This window comes from Mesoplodon mirus (genome assembly GCF_964341445.2).
Source record: "Mesoplodon mirus genome assembly, chromosome: 4".
Lineage (NCBI taxonomy): Eukaryota > Metazoa > Chordata > Mammalia > Artiodactyla > Ziphiidae > Mesoplodon > Mesoplodon mirus.
This window is the reverse complement of record NC_138979.1, coordinates 5765722-5788491: the sequence shown is the minus strand read 5'-3', so window position 1 is coordinate 5788491 and position 22770 is coordinate 5765722. Positions and strand designations below refer to the sequence as shown.

At 44.4% G+C, this 22770-nt stretch overlaps 1 protein-coding gene across 3 annotated transcripts in view; it reads right to left on the bottom strand.

Moving 5' to 3' along the window:
• The window catches only part of RSU1 (Ras suppressor protein 1), a 188988-nt gene that overhangs the window by 137253 nt on the left and 28965 nt on the right, over positions 1-22770 (bottom strand). For all 3 annotated transcript variants that reach the window (XM_082617067.1, XM_082617066.1, XM_082617065.1), the window contains 4 exons: positions 11565-11685; positions 2599-2717; positions 961-1043; positions 574-688 (listed from right to left, as the gene is read on the bottom strand). In XM_082617067.1, the coding sequence (XP_082473193.1) occupies positions 574-688; positions 961-1043; positions 2599-2717; positions 11565-11685 (438 nt within the window). The remainder of the gene's footprint in view (positions 1-573; positions 689-960; positions 1044-2598; positions 2718-11564; positions 11686-22770) is intronic.

The following is a 22770-nucleotide window of genomic DNA, read 5'->3' as shown; positions in this document are numbered from 1 at the left end:
AATGACCAGAGTATGAAGATTTAGGCTGGAGGAACTCCCAGCTAGAACGTATTTAGCCAATCCCACTGGAGATGGCGTCGGGAAAGAACCAAATTCACGACCGCAAATGGTATTTTTAAGCAGCTGTCGTAAATACTTTAGCTATTTGGTAAAAGTTTTCAAGGGATTAAAATAAAAAATTAACAGATCCCCCCCCAAAAATAAGAGTGATGGTTAGATTTCTTTTTTTAAAAAGCCATCATCACCACTGGTAAAGCAGGAGCCCCGGGTAAGACCATTACTACTCATCCCAGGCTCCTTGCACGGCACCAGGCAGGCAGCCGAGCTGGGTCATCTTCCATCAGCAGTTTCAAGACACTGGGAGCTACAGCCGCTCAACAGAGCATCGGGGCAGGACAAACGCAGAACGGCTAAACTCTTGTCAATGACAAACGCTACTAGAAAGGATCAGAACTGGGTGCCTCGGTGGAGGGTTCTTGCCGAGAAGAGGAGGGAGGGGTTTTCAGAGCTGCTGCACTGGGATCATTACTATTAATGAAAGCCAGAACTCGGACCATTCATCAGCCGCCTTACCTAGCTCTGGGGGCAGAACAGTCAGACGGTTCCCCTGAATGTGGAGCTCCTTGAGCTGAGTAAGCTCCCCGATTTCCTTGGGCAGCGAGATCAGGTCATTATCCCTGAGGCTGAGCTAAAGAGAAGAGAAACAAGTGGTGGTCACAACAATTTTCACGTAGAGAGGCGCTCGACAGAAACTCTCTCCTCGCCCCTGCCCTCTCCTCCTCGAAGGCTCAGTCCTTTCAATTTATTTACGAGTGTCTGCAGACGTGCAAGAAAACGGTCTCAGGGGGCAGTGGTTTTATTCCAAAACAAACCGTACTCTGGCTCAAATTGCCTTGATTCCACCCCTACAAGGGCTGCAGGAGTGAACAGATCTTCTAAGAATGTAGATAAATTACTTACTATCTGCAACTTGGTGAGTTTCCCAATATCAGCCGGCAGGATTTCAAAATCGTTGTCACTTAGATAGAGTGCACGCAGGGTGGCTGCAAGTTAAACGGCGATATATAAACAGGGTGGCACGGAACCCAACTGCGTGAGGTCTGATCGATACAAGGGAGTCAGCTTTGATTAATAACCCTGGCGTGGTGAAAGGCCTGTGACATACCTAGGGCTCGGGATAATCACAAGCAGGTCAAACTTAGATTTACTGGCTTATTGTGCAGCTGGTGCGTTCAGGGAAACGTCTATATCCAGGAGGGCTGAGGAAATTCACATGTATGCCTCGATCTGCATCCAGAGTGAAACCCAAGAAAACCACTGTGTCACTTTTATCAATGCTTGGGGCCACAGGGCTCGTTCGTGTAAACAGAACTAGGTCAAAAAATAAATAGATAACCAAAAGGCTGTCCGGTGATGGAGGCCAAAACCACCGTTCACTGTTTCTATCATCAGACTAATTATTATTACTTGTTTCTACAGCCTTAACCACAAAAATAAACGAAGGGGAAGGCGTTAAAATAATGAAGTGGAGTTTAAAAATAGAGAAAACCCTAACGCAGGCATCATATCGGTAATCAGAAATTTGTTCACGATATTATACACGGATACCAGTCCCCAAACTACTGACGGCAAAAATCCTAAGGCACGTTTTTATCCTTAACCAAAAGGGAAAAGTACAATCAGATGTATGTTTAATTTGTTTACAGGTATTCAATTACATTCTAATGTCTTAAAATTTGACGGAACTGTATGTTAATATACATAAGAAAAACAATTTCTTCCATGGCCCAAGAAAACATGTTAAAGTTGGTTTCACGTGCTTGACAAAGTCTGGGATAAAGGATATACATAAGGTAAAAAATGAAACATTTAAGACTAACTCAGCAAAGTCAGAATTTCTCGAGGCCAGCTTGTCACTCTTTGGAGAGGCAGAACATTTACTTAAAGACAGCAACTATTTCCTAAAGATTTCACGAGTCCTCGGGAAAACCAGTTTTCCCTATTTTTCACAAGCATCTGCAGCAAGAAATGTGTTTGCATATAAAAGGATAAAGTGTGTTCATATGTGACTAACAATTTCTTAATGTCTGATGGTATGCTATAGACAAAATAGACGACATCAATAAAAACACTTTTTAAAAGGCTTAAACAAGAATCCTGGCTAGAAATGTTTAAAATTCTTAGTGGTTTATTAATAGATATTTTTATAAATAACTTATTGGAATATCTTTGGGCAAAAAGCCTACAAAGAGTTAACAGCAATACAGGAAGAAGACACACATTATGTCTTTTGCACGCTCTTTAAAAAGAAAGTCAAGTTCTCTTAGCTAAATGTGAGACTTGATCTCATTTAGGTAAAAATCTCTCTCAGAAAGTTAATATGACATTACCAAGTCCACTTGAATGCAATGGTGTCAGGTCACGATATATCAAGTATACATACTGCTGAGCTATGAGGGAATAGTCAAAGGAATCTGAAGGGAAAAAAATGTATCTGTCCAATAATTTCTCTTGGCATTTGGGCCCTGGCAAATAAATTTCCCATTCAGAACGCAAAGGACCATTTTAAGGAGATTTATAGAATTAAAAGTTTCTTACTCAGGTAGAAGAAGTTTCCGGGAAGAGAATTTTCATTCAAGTTGTTATAAGTCAAATCAAGGACCTCCAGAGCTGGGAGCGATCCAAATCCTCGAGGCAGAGTGTTGAGTCTATTCATGCTGTTGTTAGGGGGAAAAAATGCAAGACGTCACACACAAAACGTGTATTTATACAGACTACTCAAATCATCTCTGTGTCACGGGCCTAAGAGCCCCACGTGAGAGGCTCAAAGCTCAAAAGACTGCCATAATTCCATCCACTTTACGTTATTTTAACCAGCCTAGTAATTCTAGTCAGAGAATCTACAGATTCATGAAACATTTGAAAATGTCCTAGCTGTCACTTTCTCCATAGGTGATGCTCAATCATAGTTTTACACAGAAAATTAGAACATCACAAAATATCCATCCTTCTAGAGAAAAACTTCCTTATCAATGTAGCAATAATAAGACCTCAAAAGGTGCATATGATTAGCTCTAGTAGTTTTCTGGTGGCATCTTTAGGATTTTCTATGTATAGTATCATGTCATCTGCAGTGACAGTTTTACTTCTTTTCCAATTTGGATTCCTTTTATTTCTTTTTCTTCTCTGATTGCTGTGGCTAAAACTTCCAAAACTATGTTGAATAAGAGTGGTGAGAGTGGACAACCTTGTCTTGTTCCTGATCTTAGTGGAAATGCTTTCAGTTTTTAACCATTGAGTATGATGCTTGCTGTGGGTTTGTCATATAGAGCCTTTATTATGTTGAGGTAGGTTCCCCCTATGCCCATTTTCTGGACAGTTTTTATCATAAATGGGTGTTGAATTTTGTCTAAAGCTTTTTCTGCATCTATTGAGATGATCATGTGGTTTTTATTCTTCAGTTTGTTAATGTGGTGTATCACATTGATTGATTTGTGTATATTGAAGAATCCTTGCATTACTGGGATAAATCCCACCTGATCATTGTGTATGATCCTTTTAATGTGCTGTTGGATTCTGTTTGCTAGCATTTTGTTCAGGATTTTTTACATCTATGTTCATCAGTGATATTGGGGGATAAGGAAGATGTGGCACATGTATACAATGGAATATTACTCAGCCAAAAGAAGAAACGAAATTGAGTTATTTGTAGTGAGGTGGATGGACCTAGAGTCTGTCATACAGAGTGAAGAAAGTCAGAAAGAGAAAGACAAATACCATATGCTAACACATACATATGGAATCTAAAAACAAAATGGTACTGATGAACCTAGTTGCAGGGCAGGAATAAAGAGGTAGACATAGAAAATGGACTTGAGGACATGGGGTGGGAGGGCAAAGCTGGGGCGAAGTGAGAGTAGCATCGACATATATACACTACTGAATGTAAAATAGTTGGCTGGTGGGAAGCAGCCGTATAGCACAGGGAGGTCAGCTCGGTGCTTTGTGTCAACCTAGAGGGGTGGCATAGGGAGGGTGGGAGGGAGGCTCAAGAGGGAGGGGATACGGGGACATGAGTATGCATATGGCTGATTCGCTTTGTTGTGCAACAGAAACTAACATAGTATTGTGAAGCAATTATACTCCAATAAAGATCTATTAAAAAAAAAAAAAAGGGCTCCCCTGGTGGCACAGTGGTTAAGAATCCGCCTGTCAATGCAGGGGACACGAGTTTGAGCCCTGGTCCAGGAAGATCCCACATGCCAGGGAGCAACTAAGCCCGTGCGCCCCAACTACTGAGCCTGCGCTCTGGAGCCCGCGAGCCACAACTACTGGAGCGGGCGCGCCTAGAGCCTGTGCTCTGCAACAAGAGAAGCCACTGCAGTGAGAAGCCCGCGCACCGCAACGAAGAGCAGACCCCGCTCGCCGCAACTAGAGAAAGCCCGTGCGCAGCAACAAAGACCCAATGCAGCCAAAAATAAATAAATTTATATATATATAAAAAAGATACATATGAAGCCTCATAGTTTTCACACTTCTGCTTCATTTGCTTTCACGTATTCCTCCCAATGGGAGACACCCCCCCCCGCAAAAAATCACTTCTTGTTTGTTTGTTTTGCAACTACTAATAGTAGTTCAAAATCATCTCTAATTAGAATCAAGGTTGCCAGGGACTGGGGAAGGGGGGGCTGGGGAGTTGTTTAATGGGTATAGAGCTTCAGTTTGGCAAGATGAGAAACTTCCAGAGATTGGCTGCACAGCAATGTGAATATATTTAATGCTTCTGAATCATACACTTAAAATAGTTAAAACGGTGTCTTTTATGTTATGTGTATTTTATCACAATAGAAAGTTTTTAAATATATGTATACATTCCAATGAAAGCTAAGGAAAGCTAAGGAAAATATTTTCCTATTATGTTGTATTTTCTTCAAGACTCTTATTTTTCTTAATGTGGTTCCCTGTGAACACACTTAAAACCCGATTTCAAAAAAACTTTTTTTAATCTAATATAAGGCTGACAAATATTGAAAGGTGGGAGGGACTGTGACACTAAAAATAATTCTAGACAGCAATCCTTCTCACATGAGGTACAACCCTGTTCACACCCACCAACCAGGCCTCCGAAGAAATAGCTGATAGCAGAGAAAGAAACCTAGAAAAAAGCGATGTCCACCTCTTGATGGGTATAAAATCTTAGGTTAACTTTACAGTTAGCAAAATAACCTCCACTACAATTTACTATACTGCTAACAACTAATATTTTCTATGAATTCACAATTTGTGAAGCACACTTATGTCAAGTGCTTCACCTGGGTCTTCAAAACTATCGTGGAATGTCGGCAGGACAGTACTTATACTGATCTTGGAATTCTGCGATAAAGTCACAGGTTAAGACAGGTTAAGTACCAAGGACCCCTCACTCTACTGATGAGAATGACAGGTACCTGAAAGCACCCAGCACTCGTGGAGGCCAAGGCACCCCTAATCCCTGGACCCCAATGTGAGGATGCTGAGTAAATTGAAGGAAAAGAATCAGAGACCGTGAAAAAGGCATAGAAGTATACATCAGGCACTTCTTTCTTTAAACCTTGCTCTAACTTACCCATTTTTGAAAACGACCAATAAAGTTTTTCTTTCCAAACACAGAAACACACTTTTGAAACATAAGGTGCAGGAAATCCACGCTTAGACTTTCTTAGCGGGAAGAGGCATCTCACCAAAAAGAGAGAGCTCTTGTCCAATCTCCAGCCTAGAGCGAGCCTGAGCCTGTCCCCCTCTCCGGGTGGCAAGAATGGACTAAACAGCAGGTTCTCTTTCTCCTTGAGCGAGAAACCAATCCCCCCAAACTGTCAGGAACTCAGCAGAGCCCCTGTGCAGTCGGCAGCAGTGGGCCCGCTAACCCGGAGGGCAGAAAGGAAGCCCTAACTTAAATGCCTCAGAAGGCCTGGAAGCAGAGTCGGTTCCACTGCCAGCAATGCCAGGAGCGCAGGACCTGTTCCTCTGGACACCAGCACACACACAGCGACCGGACAGCCGGGTCCCTGGCACTGTCAAGGGAGGCGCTGTCATGCACTGCCTACCCTGCAGGGGGCGCTCACGTCCATCTCCAGCTACACATGGGAGCTGCCTTTTTTTTCAATTTTTATTGGAGTCTAGTTGATTTATAATGTTGTGTTAGTTTCTGCTGTACAGCAAAGTGTATCAGTTGTGCATCTACATATGTCCCTTTTTTTTTTTTGGCGGTACGTGGGCCTCTCACTGCTGTGGCCTCTCCCGTCGCGGAGCACAGGCTCCGGACGCGCAGGCTCAGCGGCCATGGCTCACGGGCCCAGCCGCTCTGCGGCATGTGGTATCTTCCCGGACCGGGGCACGAACCCGCGTCCCCTGCATCGGCAGGCGGACTCTCAACCACTGCGCCACCAGGGAAGCCGTGTCCCCTCTTTTTTAGATTCTTTTCCCATATCGGTCACCACAGAGCACTGAGTAGGGTACCCTGTGCTCTACGGTAAGTAGGTCCTTATTAGTTATCGATTTTATATAGAGTAGTGTGTCTACGTCCATCCCAGTCTCCCAAATGTATCGCTCCCCCTGGGGGCTGCCTCTTTTTAGGGCGTCCCTCTGAGAGCTCCAGCACTCAAAGTTGCCCTGAGAGGTGACAGCAAGGGGAGAGGAAAAACACAGCTGGGATGGAGGTCCAGCTCCAGCTCTTGCTGGCTGGGTGGCCTTGGGGAACTTATTCGGCTTCTCTGAGACCCAATTTGCTCAACTGTAAGAGGAGGGTAGCGATACCCTCCCAGCAGGACTTCCAGGAGAGGAGAGAGAAGACATGGGAAGCCCCTGATGCAATTCTTGGCTCCCAAGCAGGTCCTCAAGAAACGATGGCTATAACTACAACAACTTCTCAGGAAGCTGGAGAGAAATTCTGATCCCGCCTCAGAGGCGAGCTCACCTGAGGAGACCGTGGAGCACCCGAACCATCGAGGATGGTTTCCCCATCTGCTTAATTTACAATCGACTCAGGTGTTAAAGATAAAGCTGCTTAGGACTCAACCATGCCCAATGGTTTAAGTTCTTCTGTTTGCAGGTGAGCATTTTTCAAATGCTTATGGAAATGGGAAGACACCCACGTACAATGGAGAACCTTATAAAACCTGAGAGTCAGAGGCTGTTTCCCATCTTTTCTCTTTCCTCCTCAAAAGCTACAGGAAGGCCTATAGGAGCACTTCCCTTTTGGAACACTCTGGTCTCCAGAGGTCCTCTGGGGCTTCTCCTGATTCCATAAAACCGTCTTTCCTGAAAGGCAAGTATTTTTCTCTCCTCCACAGATGACGTGCTCACATACTTAGCCAAAAAAACAAACAAAAAAACAAACCCACGAACACTGAACACTGTGCTTAGTGAAAAACTTTTACGTCTTCACGAGATAAGCTTCACCATCTCACTAGGTCAAAAGTTATTCCAGAACAGCTGGCATGATGCGCCTGCCATGAGGTTATCCCCGAAATGATGATCAACTTGTAACCTATGTAGCTTTATATTTTTTGTGAACTAACTCAGCACAATGAATGACACTGAAAGGATGAAGAGCATAATTCAACTTTCTGCTCTTTCTTCAGATGGCCTAAAAATCCTTTCCAGTTTTGAGATCACCAGAATAAACAGCAGATAGGATATAAAACTTTAAAATCAACTTCTGGTTGAACGCACAGTCTGGATTATGCCTATACGTGGCCTAACTGCTCTGCTGTAGTAGGGTTTCCTGTGTGTAGGGCTTTTTTTATTATTATTCTGGTTGTTTATTCTAAGGAGTCCTCTGTGCCTTGCCTTACCCAGGGGTATGTAGGTATAATTCTTCATGCCATTCGAGGACAAGTATCATTTGTGGAAACTCATCTTAATTCCTTTCCCAGAGAACTAAGAGTTGCGTTCAAACTCTGACAACGCCATCCGTGGAGCTACGAACTGAATCACAGAAAGTGCTACACCATCGATAAATCACCAGGAGTCAAAAATGCAAACAGCTCCAAAGACGACAAAGAGGCAACTCAGATGTGATGGATAAAAAAAGGAAAGTTTAGGGCTTCCCTGGGGGCGCAATGGTTGAGAGTCCGCCTGCCGATGCAGGGGACGCGGGTTCGTGCCCCGGTCCGGGAAGATCCCACATGCCGCGGGGCGGCTGGGCCCGTGAGCCATGGCCGCTGAGCCTGCGCGTCCGGAGCCTGTGCTCCGCAACGGGAGAGGCCACAGCAGCGAGAGGCCCGCGTACCGCAAAAAAAAAAAAAAAAAAAAGGAAAGTTTACAACTCTGTCCTGAGGCGTCCTGAACCCAGCCAAACAAAACCTGTGCTCAGTATCTCTCCCCCAAAGCCGTCCCGTCCCGTCCCGTCCGTACTGCCTCGTCCATGTTACCGCCTGTATCTATTTTTCATAGAAAATCCCTCCCCCGCCTTCACGGTCCCCGCCCTAGTTCACCAGGAACGCTAACCTGGCAGCCTCCCGGGTCTCCTCTAACCTCTCCTCCGTGTGATCTTCATACGAAAATCATCTCACCTCGTCTCATGCCCGCCGCTTCCCTGTGCACACTCCCCAACGGCAGGGCGAGACCAGAACTCCTTCATCTGACACACACGCCCTCCACGAGCACTCGACTCCCTGCCGCGACAGACAGACATTTCTCTACAGGCTGTTTCCCCAACTGTGACGTACGCTCCCTGAGGGCTGGACAGCCAGCACCTGAACCGCGCCCGGCACAGAGCAGAGAGCTCAAGACACGCTTGTGGAACACACAGCAGACCCGTGGGCTTCTCTGCCTGGCCTCACCTCCCACCTCACCGCCCCCCGCCTCACCCTTTACACTCAGCGACCCCACACAACTCACAGCTCCTGGAGCGGAAGTTCTGCTTGCAATCGGAGACATCGTCCCCTCCTTGTGAGTCTTCTCAGCCTTGAGTCTCGGCCCCAACACGACCCCCTGCAGGAACCCTTCCGAGAATCTCACCCGAAGGCTAACGTGCCCCCTGTCGCTCTCTCCGACTGCCATCTGACAACCTTGCACACCCAGCGGGCCAGCTGCACCCCGGCCCTGCTCATCGACAGCCACTCTGCCTCCATTCTGAAGGCCAGGGACTGTGACTTTCACCATCGATCCCCAAACAAACAAGGCTCCTGATGCAGAAAAGGCAATTACAGGGCTTCCCTGGTGGCGCAGTGGTTAAGAATCCTCCAGCCAGTGCAGGGGACACGGGTTCGAGCCCTGGTCTGGGAAGATCTCACGTGCCAGGGAGCAACTAAGCCCGTGCGCCACAACTACTAAGCCTGCGCTCTAGAGCCCGCGAGCCACAACTGCTGAAACCCACGCACCACAACTATTGAAGCCCGTGCACCACAACTACTGAAGCCCGCGACCTAGAGCCCGTGCTCTGCCAACAAGAGAAGCCCACGCGCAGCAACGAAGACCCAACACAGCCAGAAATAAATTTAAAAAAAAAAGGCAATTACATAGTCCTGAGATAAATGAACCCATAAATAAAACAATGATGATGATAAAAGTGAACATTTAGGTACGGCTTACTATGTGCCAGGTACTATTCCTAGCACTTTTTTTTTTTTTTTTTTTTTAGTGAAAGAAGGTTTATTCAGGGAGATACACACTCCACAGACAGAGTGTGGGTCATCTCAGAAGGCAAGAGACGCCAGGGTACGGGGCTGTCAGTTTGAGAGTATCCCACCTATTTGGGGGAAGGGGCGGGGATTTCCAGGAATTGGGCCCCGCCCACTTTTCAGCCCTCTACGGTCCGCCTCAGAACTATCATGATGCCTGTGGGTGTGTCATTTAGCTGATGTGTTACAATGATGTTTACTGAGGCTCAAGGTCTAGTGGAAGACGACTCTCCGCCATTTTGGACCTTACCTATAACTATTAACTCCCTTAGTAAATGATGATGAGATTAACAGTAAGAATACATGTCTAGTACATACATCTTGTCTTAGCTTCTTTCTTATATACAAATGAAATATTAGGACTTCATAATTTTCAAATCAGAGATGTAAACGGAGGGTCCTTTCTTTTCTGCTCTGCGAGATGGGTATACAGTCTCTCTGTCTGTAGGAGGAAAAAGCTATCTGATATCAGGCTCTGAACCCTACTTCCCCTCAGACCTTAGGAGAAAAGAACGCTCACAGAGCTTACAAAGAGCGTCTCTCAACCAGAGTGAACCACAAATTAAGAGTGTCTAACCAGACCCCTGGTGGAAAACCATAAACTAAAAATCAGTCCATGAATGATTTTGTTCTCATGATTGCTTCCTAGTAAATTGATAAATACCTGGCCCACGTCTACAGCCACGCCATGTACATCACGAATGGAATCACAGCACTTAGTGGCTATAATTTAATGAATATATTATTCTACACGGAGGATGAGGCAAGAGTGGGCAGTTTCCTTTAACAGCTACAACAATGAAGCTGAAATTCAGTAAGTCCAAGTTCTGGGTGGCACCTAGGTGTCTGACGGACAAGGCAGGGACCCCCCAACAATGGGGTTCTCTGCCGAGCTCAGCCACTGACCTCAGGGGCAATTAGCAGCAAGTCACTTAACCTCTTGGAAAGGGCCTGGCTTCCTTCCACAAAATGAAGGCAGTAATGCCCGCCCTTCCTCCTTCCCAGTTGTTAGGAGGGTCAAATACCAGTATGAGGACTCTGGAAACTGTAAAGCATTATAAGAACACAAGGTATTATTATTATTCACTGCACCCTGATTCTGCAACCTCAGCTGAATCAAAACTCCTCTCTTCACCTTTGTATAAAGAGAAACACAGGGGCCTTCCCTGGTGGCGCAGTGGTTGGGAGTCCGCCTGCCGATGCAGGGGACATGGGTTTGTGCACCCTGGTCCGGGAGGATCCCACATGCTGCGGAGCGGCTGGGCCCGTGAGCCATGGCCGCTGAGCCTGCGCGTCCGGAGCCTGTGCTCCGCAACAGGAGAGGCCACAACGGTGAGAGGCCCGCGTACCGCCAAAAAAAAAAAAAAAAAAAAAAAAGAGAAACACAGGATTATAACATCTCGATTGTAAAAAAGAAAAATTGTAAGAATCAATGAAGCAGTGTCGGGAAATGTATCCTCTCGTCCGTAGATAAGGAAGGTGCTTTGGACACTATTTCTATACTACACAGAGAGAAAAAAATCAACCATATTACAATTGGTCTGCACAGTTCATGCCTGCTATGCAAATAGGTCCCTTCCCGGTCAACATAACGGAAGTAAAATTTTGTTGGAAACAAAATACAGTAAAAAAAAAAAAAAAAAAAAAAAAAAAAAAAAAGACTCCCTTATTGCAACAATTATCTTCTCAATTAGTGCGCGAATAGATACGCGCTAATGTAGGCCACTGGAAGGATGTATTAAAACAATAAAACTTTTAAAAAAACCTAAAGTACAGAAAGAAATTAGAAATCAGCTTCTCCTATGTAATCCTATAAATGGCAAGCCCCGCCCTCGCCCTTGGCCACGCCCCCTTTTCCAGCCCCTCCTCTTCTCAGTTTCCCTTCCCCTTCAGGAGACTCACCCCAGGTTCAGGTGTTTGAGTTTCTGAAGGCTGCTGATCTGCGTGGGCAGCTCCTCAATCTGGTTATTAAAAAAGTTAAGCACTTCCAAATTCTTCAGTTCTGCTATGTTTGGTGGCACAGCTACGGAAACAGAAATGCTGAGTGTGAGTGCAGGAACATTTGTTTTCCTTTCAAATGAGAGAAAGATGAAACTCCAGCACGACCATCTTGTTCACGTATATACACCTTACTTAATTTCTGTAGGTGTTTCCTAGGTAGGAGCTCACCACCCGGCAGACATGGAAATGTTTCTTCAAAGCGCAGAAGAGAATTTCTGTGCCATAAACATTCTATAAGTGAACATTACAGAGCATTATATACTTCTGTTTTTTTAATTTTAATTTTTTTTCCTCCCAGTTTTATTGAGATACAATTGACATACAGCCCTGTATAAGTTTCAGGTGTACAGCATAATGATTTTTTTTTTGTTTGTTTGCAGTACACGGGCCTCTCACTGCTGTGGCCTCTCCCGTTGCGGAGCACAGGCTCCGGACGTGCAGGCTTAGCGGCCATGGCTCACGGGCCCAGCCGCTCCGCGGCATGTGGGATCTTCCCGGACCAGGGTACGAACCCGTGTCCCCTGCATCGGCAGGTGGACTCTCAACCACTGCGCCACCAGGGAAGCCCCAGCATAATGATTTGACTTACACACAACATGATTATCGCAATAAGGTTAGTGAACATCTATCATCTCACAAAGGTACAAAAGAAAAGAAAAAGGAAATAAATGTTTTTCCTTGTGATGAGAACTCTTAAGATTTACTCTCTTAGATGTAAAATTATACTTTTATTGTTGTCATGTAATGTCTACTAATTGTCTTCTTCCTTTTGGTTTCCTCACATCTCCACCAAAAGAAAGTCAGCAAACTCCAAATCCCTTCCCGAGTAATGTATCATCAGTTTCAATAATCTGTTATCTGAAGAGCTGTTCTCTTAACACTGGACTCAACCACAATGATTTTTAAACTCAACCGTGAATGATGAAACAGTCAACCTACTTAGTTTCTGATTTTGGCCTCTGGCTTTTGCACGTTGATCAATACACACACACACACACACCCTTATATCAGATTAGCAACATGTCACGGCACTGTTATACAGCTGTATGAAAAATGAACTCAGTAGCATGATACGAACATGAGTACGCAGGTTAAGAATGGTTTATTTTATAAATCACGGGGGAGCTGAAAGGTTCCTCCCTCCCTAGAGTATACACCTACCAATGCAAATGTAAAAGCCAAAGCCATCTTTACCTCAAAAGTACTCTCAGCAGAAAGCCTTGCAACAGATTGTACTTCATCTACCCCATTTGCTGCTTCAGTCTTTCTACAAACACTGGTTATGGGCCACCAGCTCATCCACGGTTCATGTAAACTCTTAATACCAAGACTATTCAGGTAACTGAAACCATGGACAAAGGCCTTGGGTACAAGAGAAGGAAGTGTTATGTCCTACGTCAGTACATCTTCTTCCCATCCCAACACCCCCCTCCAGGGGTGCCCCAGAAGACTGGGGAAACCTGGGGGCACTCTGCTTAGAACCACGACCAAGGTGTGCGTAGCATTTCCAAACAGACACCTGAGATATTTAAGAAGACAGCCACTCCGGTAACTCCAGTGGGTAACTCTCAGAGGAACAGAAATAAAGCTGCAGGCACACAGCTCGGTACAGTTCTGAGTCATCATTTTCAGCTTTATAAAATGTCTAATGTATAGATGAGCTGATTTCTTTTAGAGGGCAGCAGGTTTGGTAAAAGTTAAGAGAAAACACATTTGCTGGAGGAAGGGATTGTGAAGATGATGAATCAGTCTGAACTAAGACACTTGGGAAGAGGCAGTGGTCCAGATGGAAAATGAACAAGGCGTGGATTAGTTACTCACTGAAGAGGCTGGTTGTGAGGATGGAGATAAAAGTGCAGCTTTTAATGGGATAATCAAGGCAGCTGGGGCCGCCCTCCAGCACCACATTCTCCAACGCCAACGTGAATGTAGGTGAGCCCTATCTGTACGATATGGCTGCAAAAGCATATGTCTTTAGGTGTGTCATCAATAACACACTTTTGCAGGAATGAATGGTATTCACTTTGTGTAAACGACCGTGAACAAGTTTGTCAGGCTGTACCTACCAGGTTTCTAGGTGTCCGTTTACCTATTCTCTCTACCTGGACGCTGAAGTGTGTAAAGTGCAAATCCACAGATGATTACAGCCCTGCTCAGAAACTTCACCCTTTCCCCGTTCACCCTCCGGCTACCACTAAGCTTCTCTCCTTGTGCATTCAGCTGATTAGTCTGAAGAGCAATAAAGAAAGTTAGTGCAACCAGGAGAAAATGATGGTCTCAATTTAACCACAAACCAAGAATAATGCAGTCAGAATTACTGCCACCTTCCTGAAGTTACTTTGCCAATGCAATTAAATGCTGGTCCGAAGGTATCGCCTTTTTTGACAGGATGAGAGATTATTTCACTCTCCTTGCTAAATCAGTCCAATTTAAAACCACAAATTATGCTAAATGTGATTTAGGGCTTTGTTTTGTGGACACAAACAATAACCCCACATTCAATTTACTCAACCTCTCCCAGATTTTTGGTGCGCATGTGAATTTTTTGCTAAAGACTCCATTCAAATGAGAAGGGGAAAAACTTACATGGCTGATAGTCTTCCTCAACTACAGAAACCACTCCCCCTCCCCCGCCATAGTTAAATCCAAAAGAAATTAACCTTCAGACCTATCTGGATGGGATAACCTTTGCTCTTTCAACAAACATTTAGAGAATGCTATTTTGTGCACAGAAGCATAAACCTTTAGGGCCTAGTGTTTCAATACTTTTGGGATAAAGTAACAGACGCATGCTATTTAAAGAAAGTAAGTTACAAAAGAAAGGGTATCAGAGTCATCAGTGGAGACAGGTCTAGTGCTTGGAAAGCAAACCAATCCCAACTGTCCAAACTGTCCATAAAAAAATAACCAGTTAACAATATGAGTAACAGCTGTGCAGTAACTAAATCATATACACAGATCCACAAACCATTTACGAAAAGCTATTATAAAAAGGGAGCAGCAATGTGTCACCAGTCAGAATATCCTGGTGGAATTTTCAAAACAGCTACGTGACATGCTAGCAAGAAGAAGCATTTTAAAATATAACTAAGCAGGGACTTCCCTGGTGGCGCAGTGGTTAAGAATCCGCCTGCCAGTGCAGGGGACACAGGTTCGAGCCCTGGTCCAGAAAGATCCCACATGCCGCGGAGCAACTTGGCCCGTGCACCACAACTACTGAGCCTGCGCTCTAGAGCCTGCGAGCCACAACTACTGAAGCCCGTGCACCTAGAGCCCGTGCTCCGCAACAAGAGAAGTCACCGCAATGAGAAGCCCGCGCACCGCAACAAAGAGTAGCCCCCGCTCACTGCAACTAGAGGAAGCCCACGCGCAACGAAGACCCAACACAGCCAAAAATAAAACATAAATAAAAATAAATAAAATATAACTAAGCAGTGAGCATCAATATATTTCTTATCATGCATCTGAAATGTTCCTTTTCCATCCATCTGTCCAGCTTCTGACCACGACCCCCCAGCAGTACACACGCAGCCTACAGACAACAAGGAGCTGAGTCCACAAAAGAAACAGAGGGGCCGTGTAATGGAAGAACCCAGGGGGCCTGGCCTGCTCATCCCGGGCTGGCTCTGTACTCCCCGATCAGCCCTGAACTTGCTGTGTGTCCTTAACTCAACTCACAACCTCTCTGGGCATCCGTTTCCTCCGGTAAAAAAAAGAAGACTGGATGATGACCATTTCTACATTCCCTTCCACCTGGCTTTAGCATTCTAGGATTCTAAGAAGAGCTGGATTGCGAGAATCAATGATATGGATTTAAATAATGCAACAAACGGGGCCCTCAGTTAGGAAGCTCAGCCATGCAGAACTTTGCTTAGGACAGAGAATTCAGTATCATTTTCAGTCTAACCAATGATGGCTGCTTCAATTTTGAGAATTCAGTTGCTACAGGAGGTGGCAGACAGGCCCCTAAGGACGCTCAGGTGTGCCCTGTCTCCTCCATGCCACTCTCTGCTTTGGTCAGAGGATCAGTGACTGCTGAGGATGCTCTAGGCCCAGAGCGCCTGCTGTGTTTTGGAAAAGGGGACAAAGATGGCGTCATGTCACCCCAGGAACTACGTATGCCCAGAGACTGATCTCGGCGTATCTTCTGGCATTTGTAATTATTCAGACTAACAAGCCCAGGAAGACCCTCTCTTCCTTCAAGTCCTTCTCAATCTAACAACCTGAAAGTTATTCTAGAGTTCCTTCTAGAGAACCACGTACCGGCCCAGACTCAGCAATCAGCCACTGCACGGTTTCTGAGTGGTTCCACAACAAGAAACCTGAAGTGCCCGGGGGGCTCGGGGACGGCAGGCAAAACGGGGCTTGCCTGATCTCCAACATCTCTTTACAAAGCTCCCTGGGGCGGGAGGCACTGCATGGACACAGCAGACAGACCAGAGGTCCAGCCCTAAGAACCACTGACCCAGCGTTACTCGTGAACGGCACGTAACTCCTCCTAAAAGGACGTGTATCTGTCCTCATCGGTTACACGCAGGAGAGGTACAGCCACCGGACGCTGCACAGATGAAGCATCTTCACAAAATCAATGTCACCTTCAGGAACATGCTTCCCCCACTAGCGAACAGCAGCCAACCGTTTCTCCAACATAAGACCCTAAATCAACTATTTTGTAGCAATTGGAGCTTCGCTCTAAGGGCATTTTGTTCTAGGATATACAATTAACCATTGCATAATCAGTAACGTATTTTCTTAAAGGCTTTTAGGAGTTCATTCACACAATGATAAACAGCAAGAGGTGCTCTGGGGCTGGGCGGGCCAGGATGCAGCCACTAGTTATGTGTGGCTATTTCAACTTAAAGCTAGAGTGGGGGGACTCCCCTGGCAGTCCAGTGGTTAAGACTCCACGCTTCCGCTGCAGGGGGCACGGGTCCGATCACTGGTCAGGGAACTAAGATCCCACATGCCGAGAGGCTCGGCATGAATGAATGCATAAATAAGTGAATCAATCAATCAGTCTAGAATGGGTATGTAAGTTGGCGTAGCCTCTAGGGAAAAAGAGTATGGAGGTTCCTCAAAAAATTAAAAATAGAACTATCATATGATCATATGATGGGCACGCGCCCTGCGTTGCCAGGGCTGAAATGTTACCATCTCGGGCTCACTTCCAGGAACACCAAAGTGCCCCTGACCCACGGGCCAAACAATGCCCAAAGATCCCACATGGGATAAGGTAAAGCAAAGTGAATCCAATAGCACTGCTCCCCCAAACCTGACATATTTATACTAAAAAATAGGAGATCTGAGGGAATTCCCTGGCGGTCCAGTGGTTAGGACTCGGCGCTTTCACGGCCGAGGATGCGGGTTCAATCCCTGGTTGGGGAACTAAGAACCTACAAGCCATGCGATGTAGCCAAAAAAAATAAAAATTGGAGATTTTTGTCTGTCGTAATAACAAATAAAAATGCCCAGATTGTTACATGCTTCTGCTGCTGTATGAAAATTTCTTTAACAAAGGATAAAGGGATCGTAGAAGAAAATTCAAATGGGGCCAGTTATGCTGATTCTTGAGTTACACTGCTGCAGTGAAGTTATTAGAAAAATGACCAAAAACATCAGCATACATGAAAACGAGTGAGATTATTTGTTAGGCAGTCAGTGGGGGAAGAAGACCATATGAGAAGAAATGGTGAAAGCAAACACTGCTTTGCCCCAATATTTTATGAATATGATATTGGAAAACAACCATCCGCCTTCTCCCTGGTGGGAAGACACCAGAGTAACAGAAACTATATGAAATGTCAAACTATATGAAATCTGAATTGGGCCATTCTTGGTCAGAGTAAAAGGAAAGCCCTTTTAATCCTTGGCTACAATAGCTGGAAGGCATTAGTCTATTCACACCACAGAGGTAATGTCTAGGCTAATTATATAGATGCCAATTCTCTCAGCAAATTAGGAATCACCATCCTGAATGCCATTTTAACGATTGCATGTAAAGAAGAATCTCCTCACTCTTGCAAATAATTATGCTCTTCAGAATTTTATATGCAAAGAAAAAGGTCATTTGTACCTATAGTGATTAATGACTTTTGTTTTCTGGCCAAAGACATGAGGTGGATGATGAACTAATTATATCTTAGTATAAGAATTTGAAGTTCAAATATACTGATGATAAGCAGCTTTATAGGTTTTATGGGATTTCCCCCAGAGCAGCTATTAAAACAGTGAATTAGGGTAGTTACAGGTTATTTAAAAACATAAAGATTATGGAACAGTAAAGCAAATTCTCATTTAACAGGATCTACATGTTCCTCAAGGTAAAAATGAAATAGCAAAATGCTAGATAGCCACCCAACAATGGCCAAGATCCCCCAAATATTATTAGCATTATAAGTGACAAAAGTGATGCTTTCAGTTAATCAGTGGTACTTCCTGAGCACCCACACTCAGAAGGACATACTTAGTGTATCCTATCACGGGCCTCCGTAAGATTCTACAGCTCAAGTAGTTTTAGTAACCAAAACTATCCCTGACTTAATTTACTGCAAAAAAAAGAAAAAAAAAAAAAAGGTCCCAGTTTTTCAGCAACAATGAGAAAAATCAAGTATACAAAAATTAGGGGAAAAAATTACAAGCAAGCAGTAAGGCAGATTTTATAGTATAAAGTCTAACATGCAAAAATATCTATCCCTGGGGTCTAAAAAGTGTGTACACATAGCCAAACAAATCTTCTAAAAAGTGGACAAGCATGGATTTCTGCTCCTCTGAGGATGCAAAATTTAGCTGATGTCTGAATCTTGCATTAAGTTCCCAGAAGGAACCGAGGAATGGTCTATGCAGTTTTCAGGTGTCCTCCCAGACCGTGAATTCTTTTAGGAACACACCTTCGAAATCACACTCCAGCGCAGAGGGGCTACAGCAGCAACCAGGCAGGACATCAATAAACAGCTTTAATTTGGGAGCTGGGTTGAAGCAGCAGCACCAAGCGGAAAGGCAGTGACCTTCAACGGCCTGGGAGGAGGTGACACCCAGTGAAGGACCAGAAAAGGGTGGAGGTTCCGTCCTCTGGCAAAGATGCCTAAGAAGTCTGGAAACACGGAAAAGAGCGAGAAAGAAAAGAACACTGAATACATTTCAATCCATCAATGCAGAAAGCAGGCTCAGGGACACAAAAAGAGCTATCTAGGCTCTTAAACTTTAAAAATTATTATAATGTATTCTACACACACTCTCTCAATCCTCCATTATTAAGAGGGAGACTGGACAAATCCAATTCTCTCTCACACACACCCACACGACGCTTTGCCAACAGTTCACGTCTTCTTTTACAATTAAGAATTACTTCAGCAAATGGATACATAACAAGGTCCTACCGTAGAGCACAGGGACCTATATTCAATATCCCGGGATAAACCACAATGGAAAAGAATATGAAAAAGAATGCATATCTATGCATACCTGAATCACTTTGCTGTACCGCAGAAATTAACACAAGATTGTAAATCAACTAGGCCTCAATTAAAAAAAAAAAAAAAAAAGCATGACTTCAGCAAGAGGGCAGCCACACGGGGCGGCTTCTCTTCCTTCCTTGCCTTACGTTCCGGGGGTGATGCAGGGGGTACACGAGGCAGAAGGAAAGGGGGTGGAGGAAGATTCCCGGGGCTGGAAAACCCACACTGTACCCCTGGCAACTCCCCTTCTGACGATGACGATGCCTTTAACGTTGGGGAGGCTCCCTGCTCTTCCGCTTGAACAAGTGATGATCCGGGGCCAATGTCTGGTCCACGGAGCTCCGAGATCCCCCGGAACGAGGCGTTACTGCACACGGACGTCGTCGGGGGAAGCAGCAGGGGGAGGGAGGGGGAGCCCAGAGGCTCAAAGCCAGAGTGAGGCCCCCAACCTCCAGCTCAGGCTCCTCCACCACGTGAAGCCTGACGCCTCCCCTGGATACAGAGCAAGGCCTCCGAAACCAACCCTTCCTTTCACACTCGGGTCATGGTCTCTGGGGGACGTGGTCTTTCGAAGCGAAAACGCTGTGGACACCTTATCCTTTAGTCTCCACACAGCTGGCCAGAAAGAAGGGCTCTGCGGAGAACGATGAGAAGAAGGCATCTCAACCTTTGGAAGGAGGAGCACGACTGGGAGAGAAAGGCAGGCACTTCTGCTAAGAATCAGGCGCCTGGAGCAGAGGTTACACAGGCGGGAAAAGCCTAAAGCCACAGCAGGAGGTTAGACAAGACAGTTCAGATCCAACACAGGAGAAAATGGGTCGACGCGTTTGTTAACTCGTGGTCCGTTGTATCAGAGCGGTGTTCTGTCCTGTTAAGCTGACTGACAAAGAGAAAGAAACACTGAAAACAGAAAGGCTTTCTCAATGTTTTACTGGAGTTGAAAACGTAGATATATATACACCACTGGAATACCTCGGAGATACTGTGGGTTCGGTTCCAGACCGACACAATAGTGAGTCTCCCAGTGCGTACAAATGTTTATACTATACTGTAGTCTATTAAGTGTGCAATAGCACTATTGCTAAAAAAAAAAAAAAAGAAATTCTTAACTTAGTGAAAAAATACTTTATTGCTAAAAAGAGCCACCATCATCTGCGCCTTTGACGAGTTACAGCAGTGACAGCAAAGATCACTGGCCACAGACCGTCATAATGGGTTTAATCATAAAGAAAAAGTTGGAAATATTGTGAAAGTTGCCAACATGTGACACAGAGACATGAAGTGAGCAAACCCTGTTGGAAAAATGGTGCTAACAGAGCTGCTCAGTGCAGGGCTGCCGCAAACCCTCAATTTGTAAAAACACAAAGTATCAGTGAAGCTCAATAAGGCAAAGTGCGATAAAAGGAGGTCTGCCTGCATGTGTGTTTCACTCAAGATTACGAATTCTTATTTCATAAAATTTAAATTGAAGCATGTAAATCAGATGGAGCTTATGAGCACTTTTTACAAGCTATCATAAAAAGAATGAGTTTCACATGCCTTAAAAATCACCTTTTTGAAGTTTTGCACACATTTCCAGGAAACATCCCCTTTAAGATATAGGATTGGTGTATCCACACTGCAAATATACTAATGTTATCCCTCCCCTACTCAAGGTTTCTAAATCTGAGCTCCACGTGCCCCTAAAAAATTCATGGATGGTTTTAACAGGATCTACAAACCTGCTGAAATTATAAGGATTATGTGCAATTTTCTAGGAATCATGGACACAGCTTTCACCCTATTCTTAAAAAAGGTGAGTTATGAAATGTCAAGAACTGCTCTAAAAGAATGTATATCACCAAGTATTGCACCTTTTAGAATATCTGCTCCCCCCGCCACCATGATACACATGTACACACACATTACCTTAGAAGAGAGAGTCAGCAGATGATTTACATAGAAACTTCTGCTAGTAGATAAATTCCATTTGAGGGTTCTATTGTAAATAGTAAAAGATAGCCAGGACATGGAAGCAACCCAAATGTCTATTGATGGAGGAATGGATAAAGAAGATGTGGTACATATATACAATGGAATACGACTCAGCCATAAAAAAGAATGAAATAATGCCATTTGCAGCAACATGGATGGACCTAGAGATTGTCATAATGAGTGAAGTAAGTCAGAGAAGGACAAATATCATATGATACCACTTATATGTGGAATCTAAAACAAATGGTACAAATGAACTTATTTACAAAACAGAAATAGAATCACAGCTGTAGAAAACAATCTTATGGTTACCCGAAGGGGACGGGGGGAGGGATAAACTGGGAGATTGGGATTGACATATACACACTACTACATATAAAACAGATAACTAATAAGGACCTACTGTATCGCACAGGGAACTCTACTCAATTCTCTGTAATGGCCTATATGGGAAAAGAATCTAAAAAGGAGAGGATGTATGTATATGCGTAACTGATTCATTTTGCTGTACAGCAGAAACTAAAACAACATTGTAAATCAACTATACTCCAATAAATTTTTTTTTTAATTTTAAAGCAATAATAAAAGAAACCCTTTCCAAGATCAGCTCCCCACGGTGGGTGAGCTAGGGTTTGGAAGGTGACAGGTTCCATCAGCCCACACATAATGATCTCCACAGCCTGCCACCTTTCTGAAATTCCCGTAAGTGAAGTCGTCCATTTAAAAATCTATTGTGGAAGAATTAACACACTACCCTTAGCTTGCTTCCTCTTAGCACAGGGCGGGACTCCAAGAAGAAGAATTCTAGAGTAGGTACATTTGGGATGGTGGGGCTGACATGAAAGGGATCAGAGGATGACACGTGTCTGAGCGGAGGACACAACTGCATCGAAACCCACCTTCTCCAACTTCACCCGCTGGTCTTGGACTGTGCTGGTTCTGGACCACGGGGCCAACAGATGCTTCCGTGTGACGGCCCTGCATGCTTCCTTACTAAAACCCAAAATAACAAACTTCCAACTACAGGCGATTTTTTAAACGGTACCTAACCAGTGGCACCATCGGAAAGATACTGTTCGATTAATAGCTGTCTGGCTCGATACTATGTATACATTTTTTCGAATCCAATCTTTCAAATGACGGCACAGGAGCAAATTGATGAATGTGCACTAATTAAAAACATAAGCTATTGATCAAAGCCTCTGTATTACAAATACATTCGTTCTCTGTTAAAATGCAAACAGCACGCTGTTTCAATACTGTCACAAGGTACATTCGTGACACAGAGGCGATTTGTTTTGCATATTCTCCCCCATAGTTTAATTTCATACAAGCCGTGCACAAGAACTTTTGCGTAAGGCATGACAAATAATCTATGAAAGAGGAAATAACTAGACACTTGGCAACAGGAAGGTGCTGGAAGACTGGTGAAGGTCATTCTTACAAGTTGGGACAGTTAATTTTTCTCATTCATCTCAACAATCTATTATGTCTGTCGAAAAGGGTTTCAGTTTATTATGCTTTTTAAAAACTGCTCGCTTTTCTTCGTTATAATTGGACCTGCATAGTTTGAGACTGCAATATTTTCACGCAAAACATGTTCCTTAATTCCTTTATAATAACACGTACAGTAGAGATCCTATCAATATATACATCTGCATAAAATCTTAAAACATTAC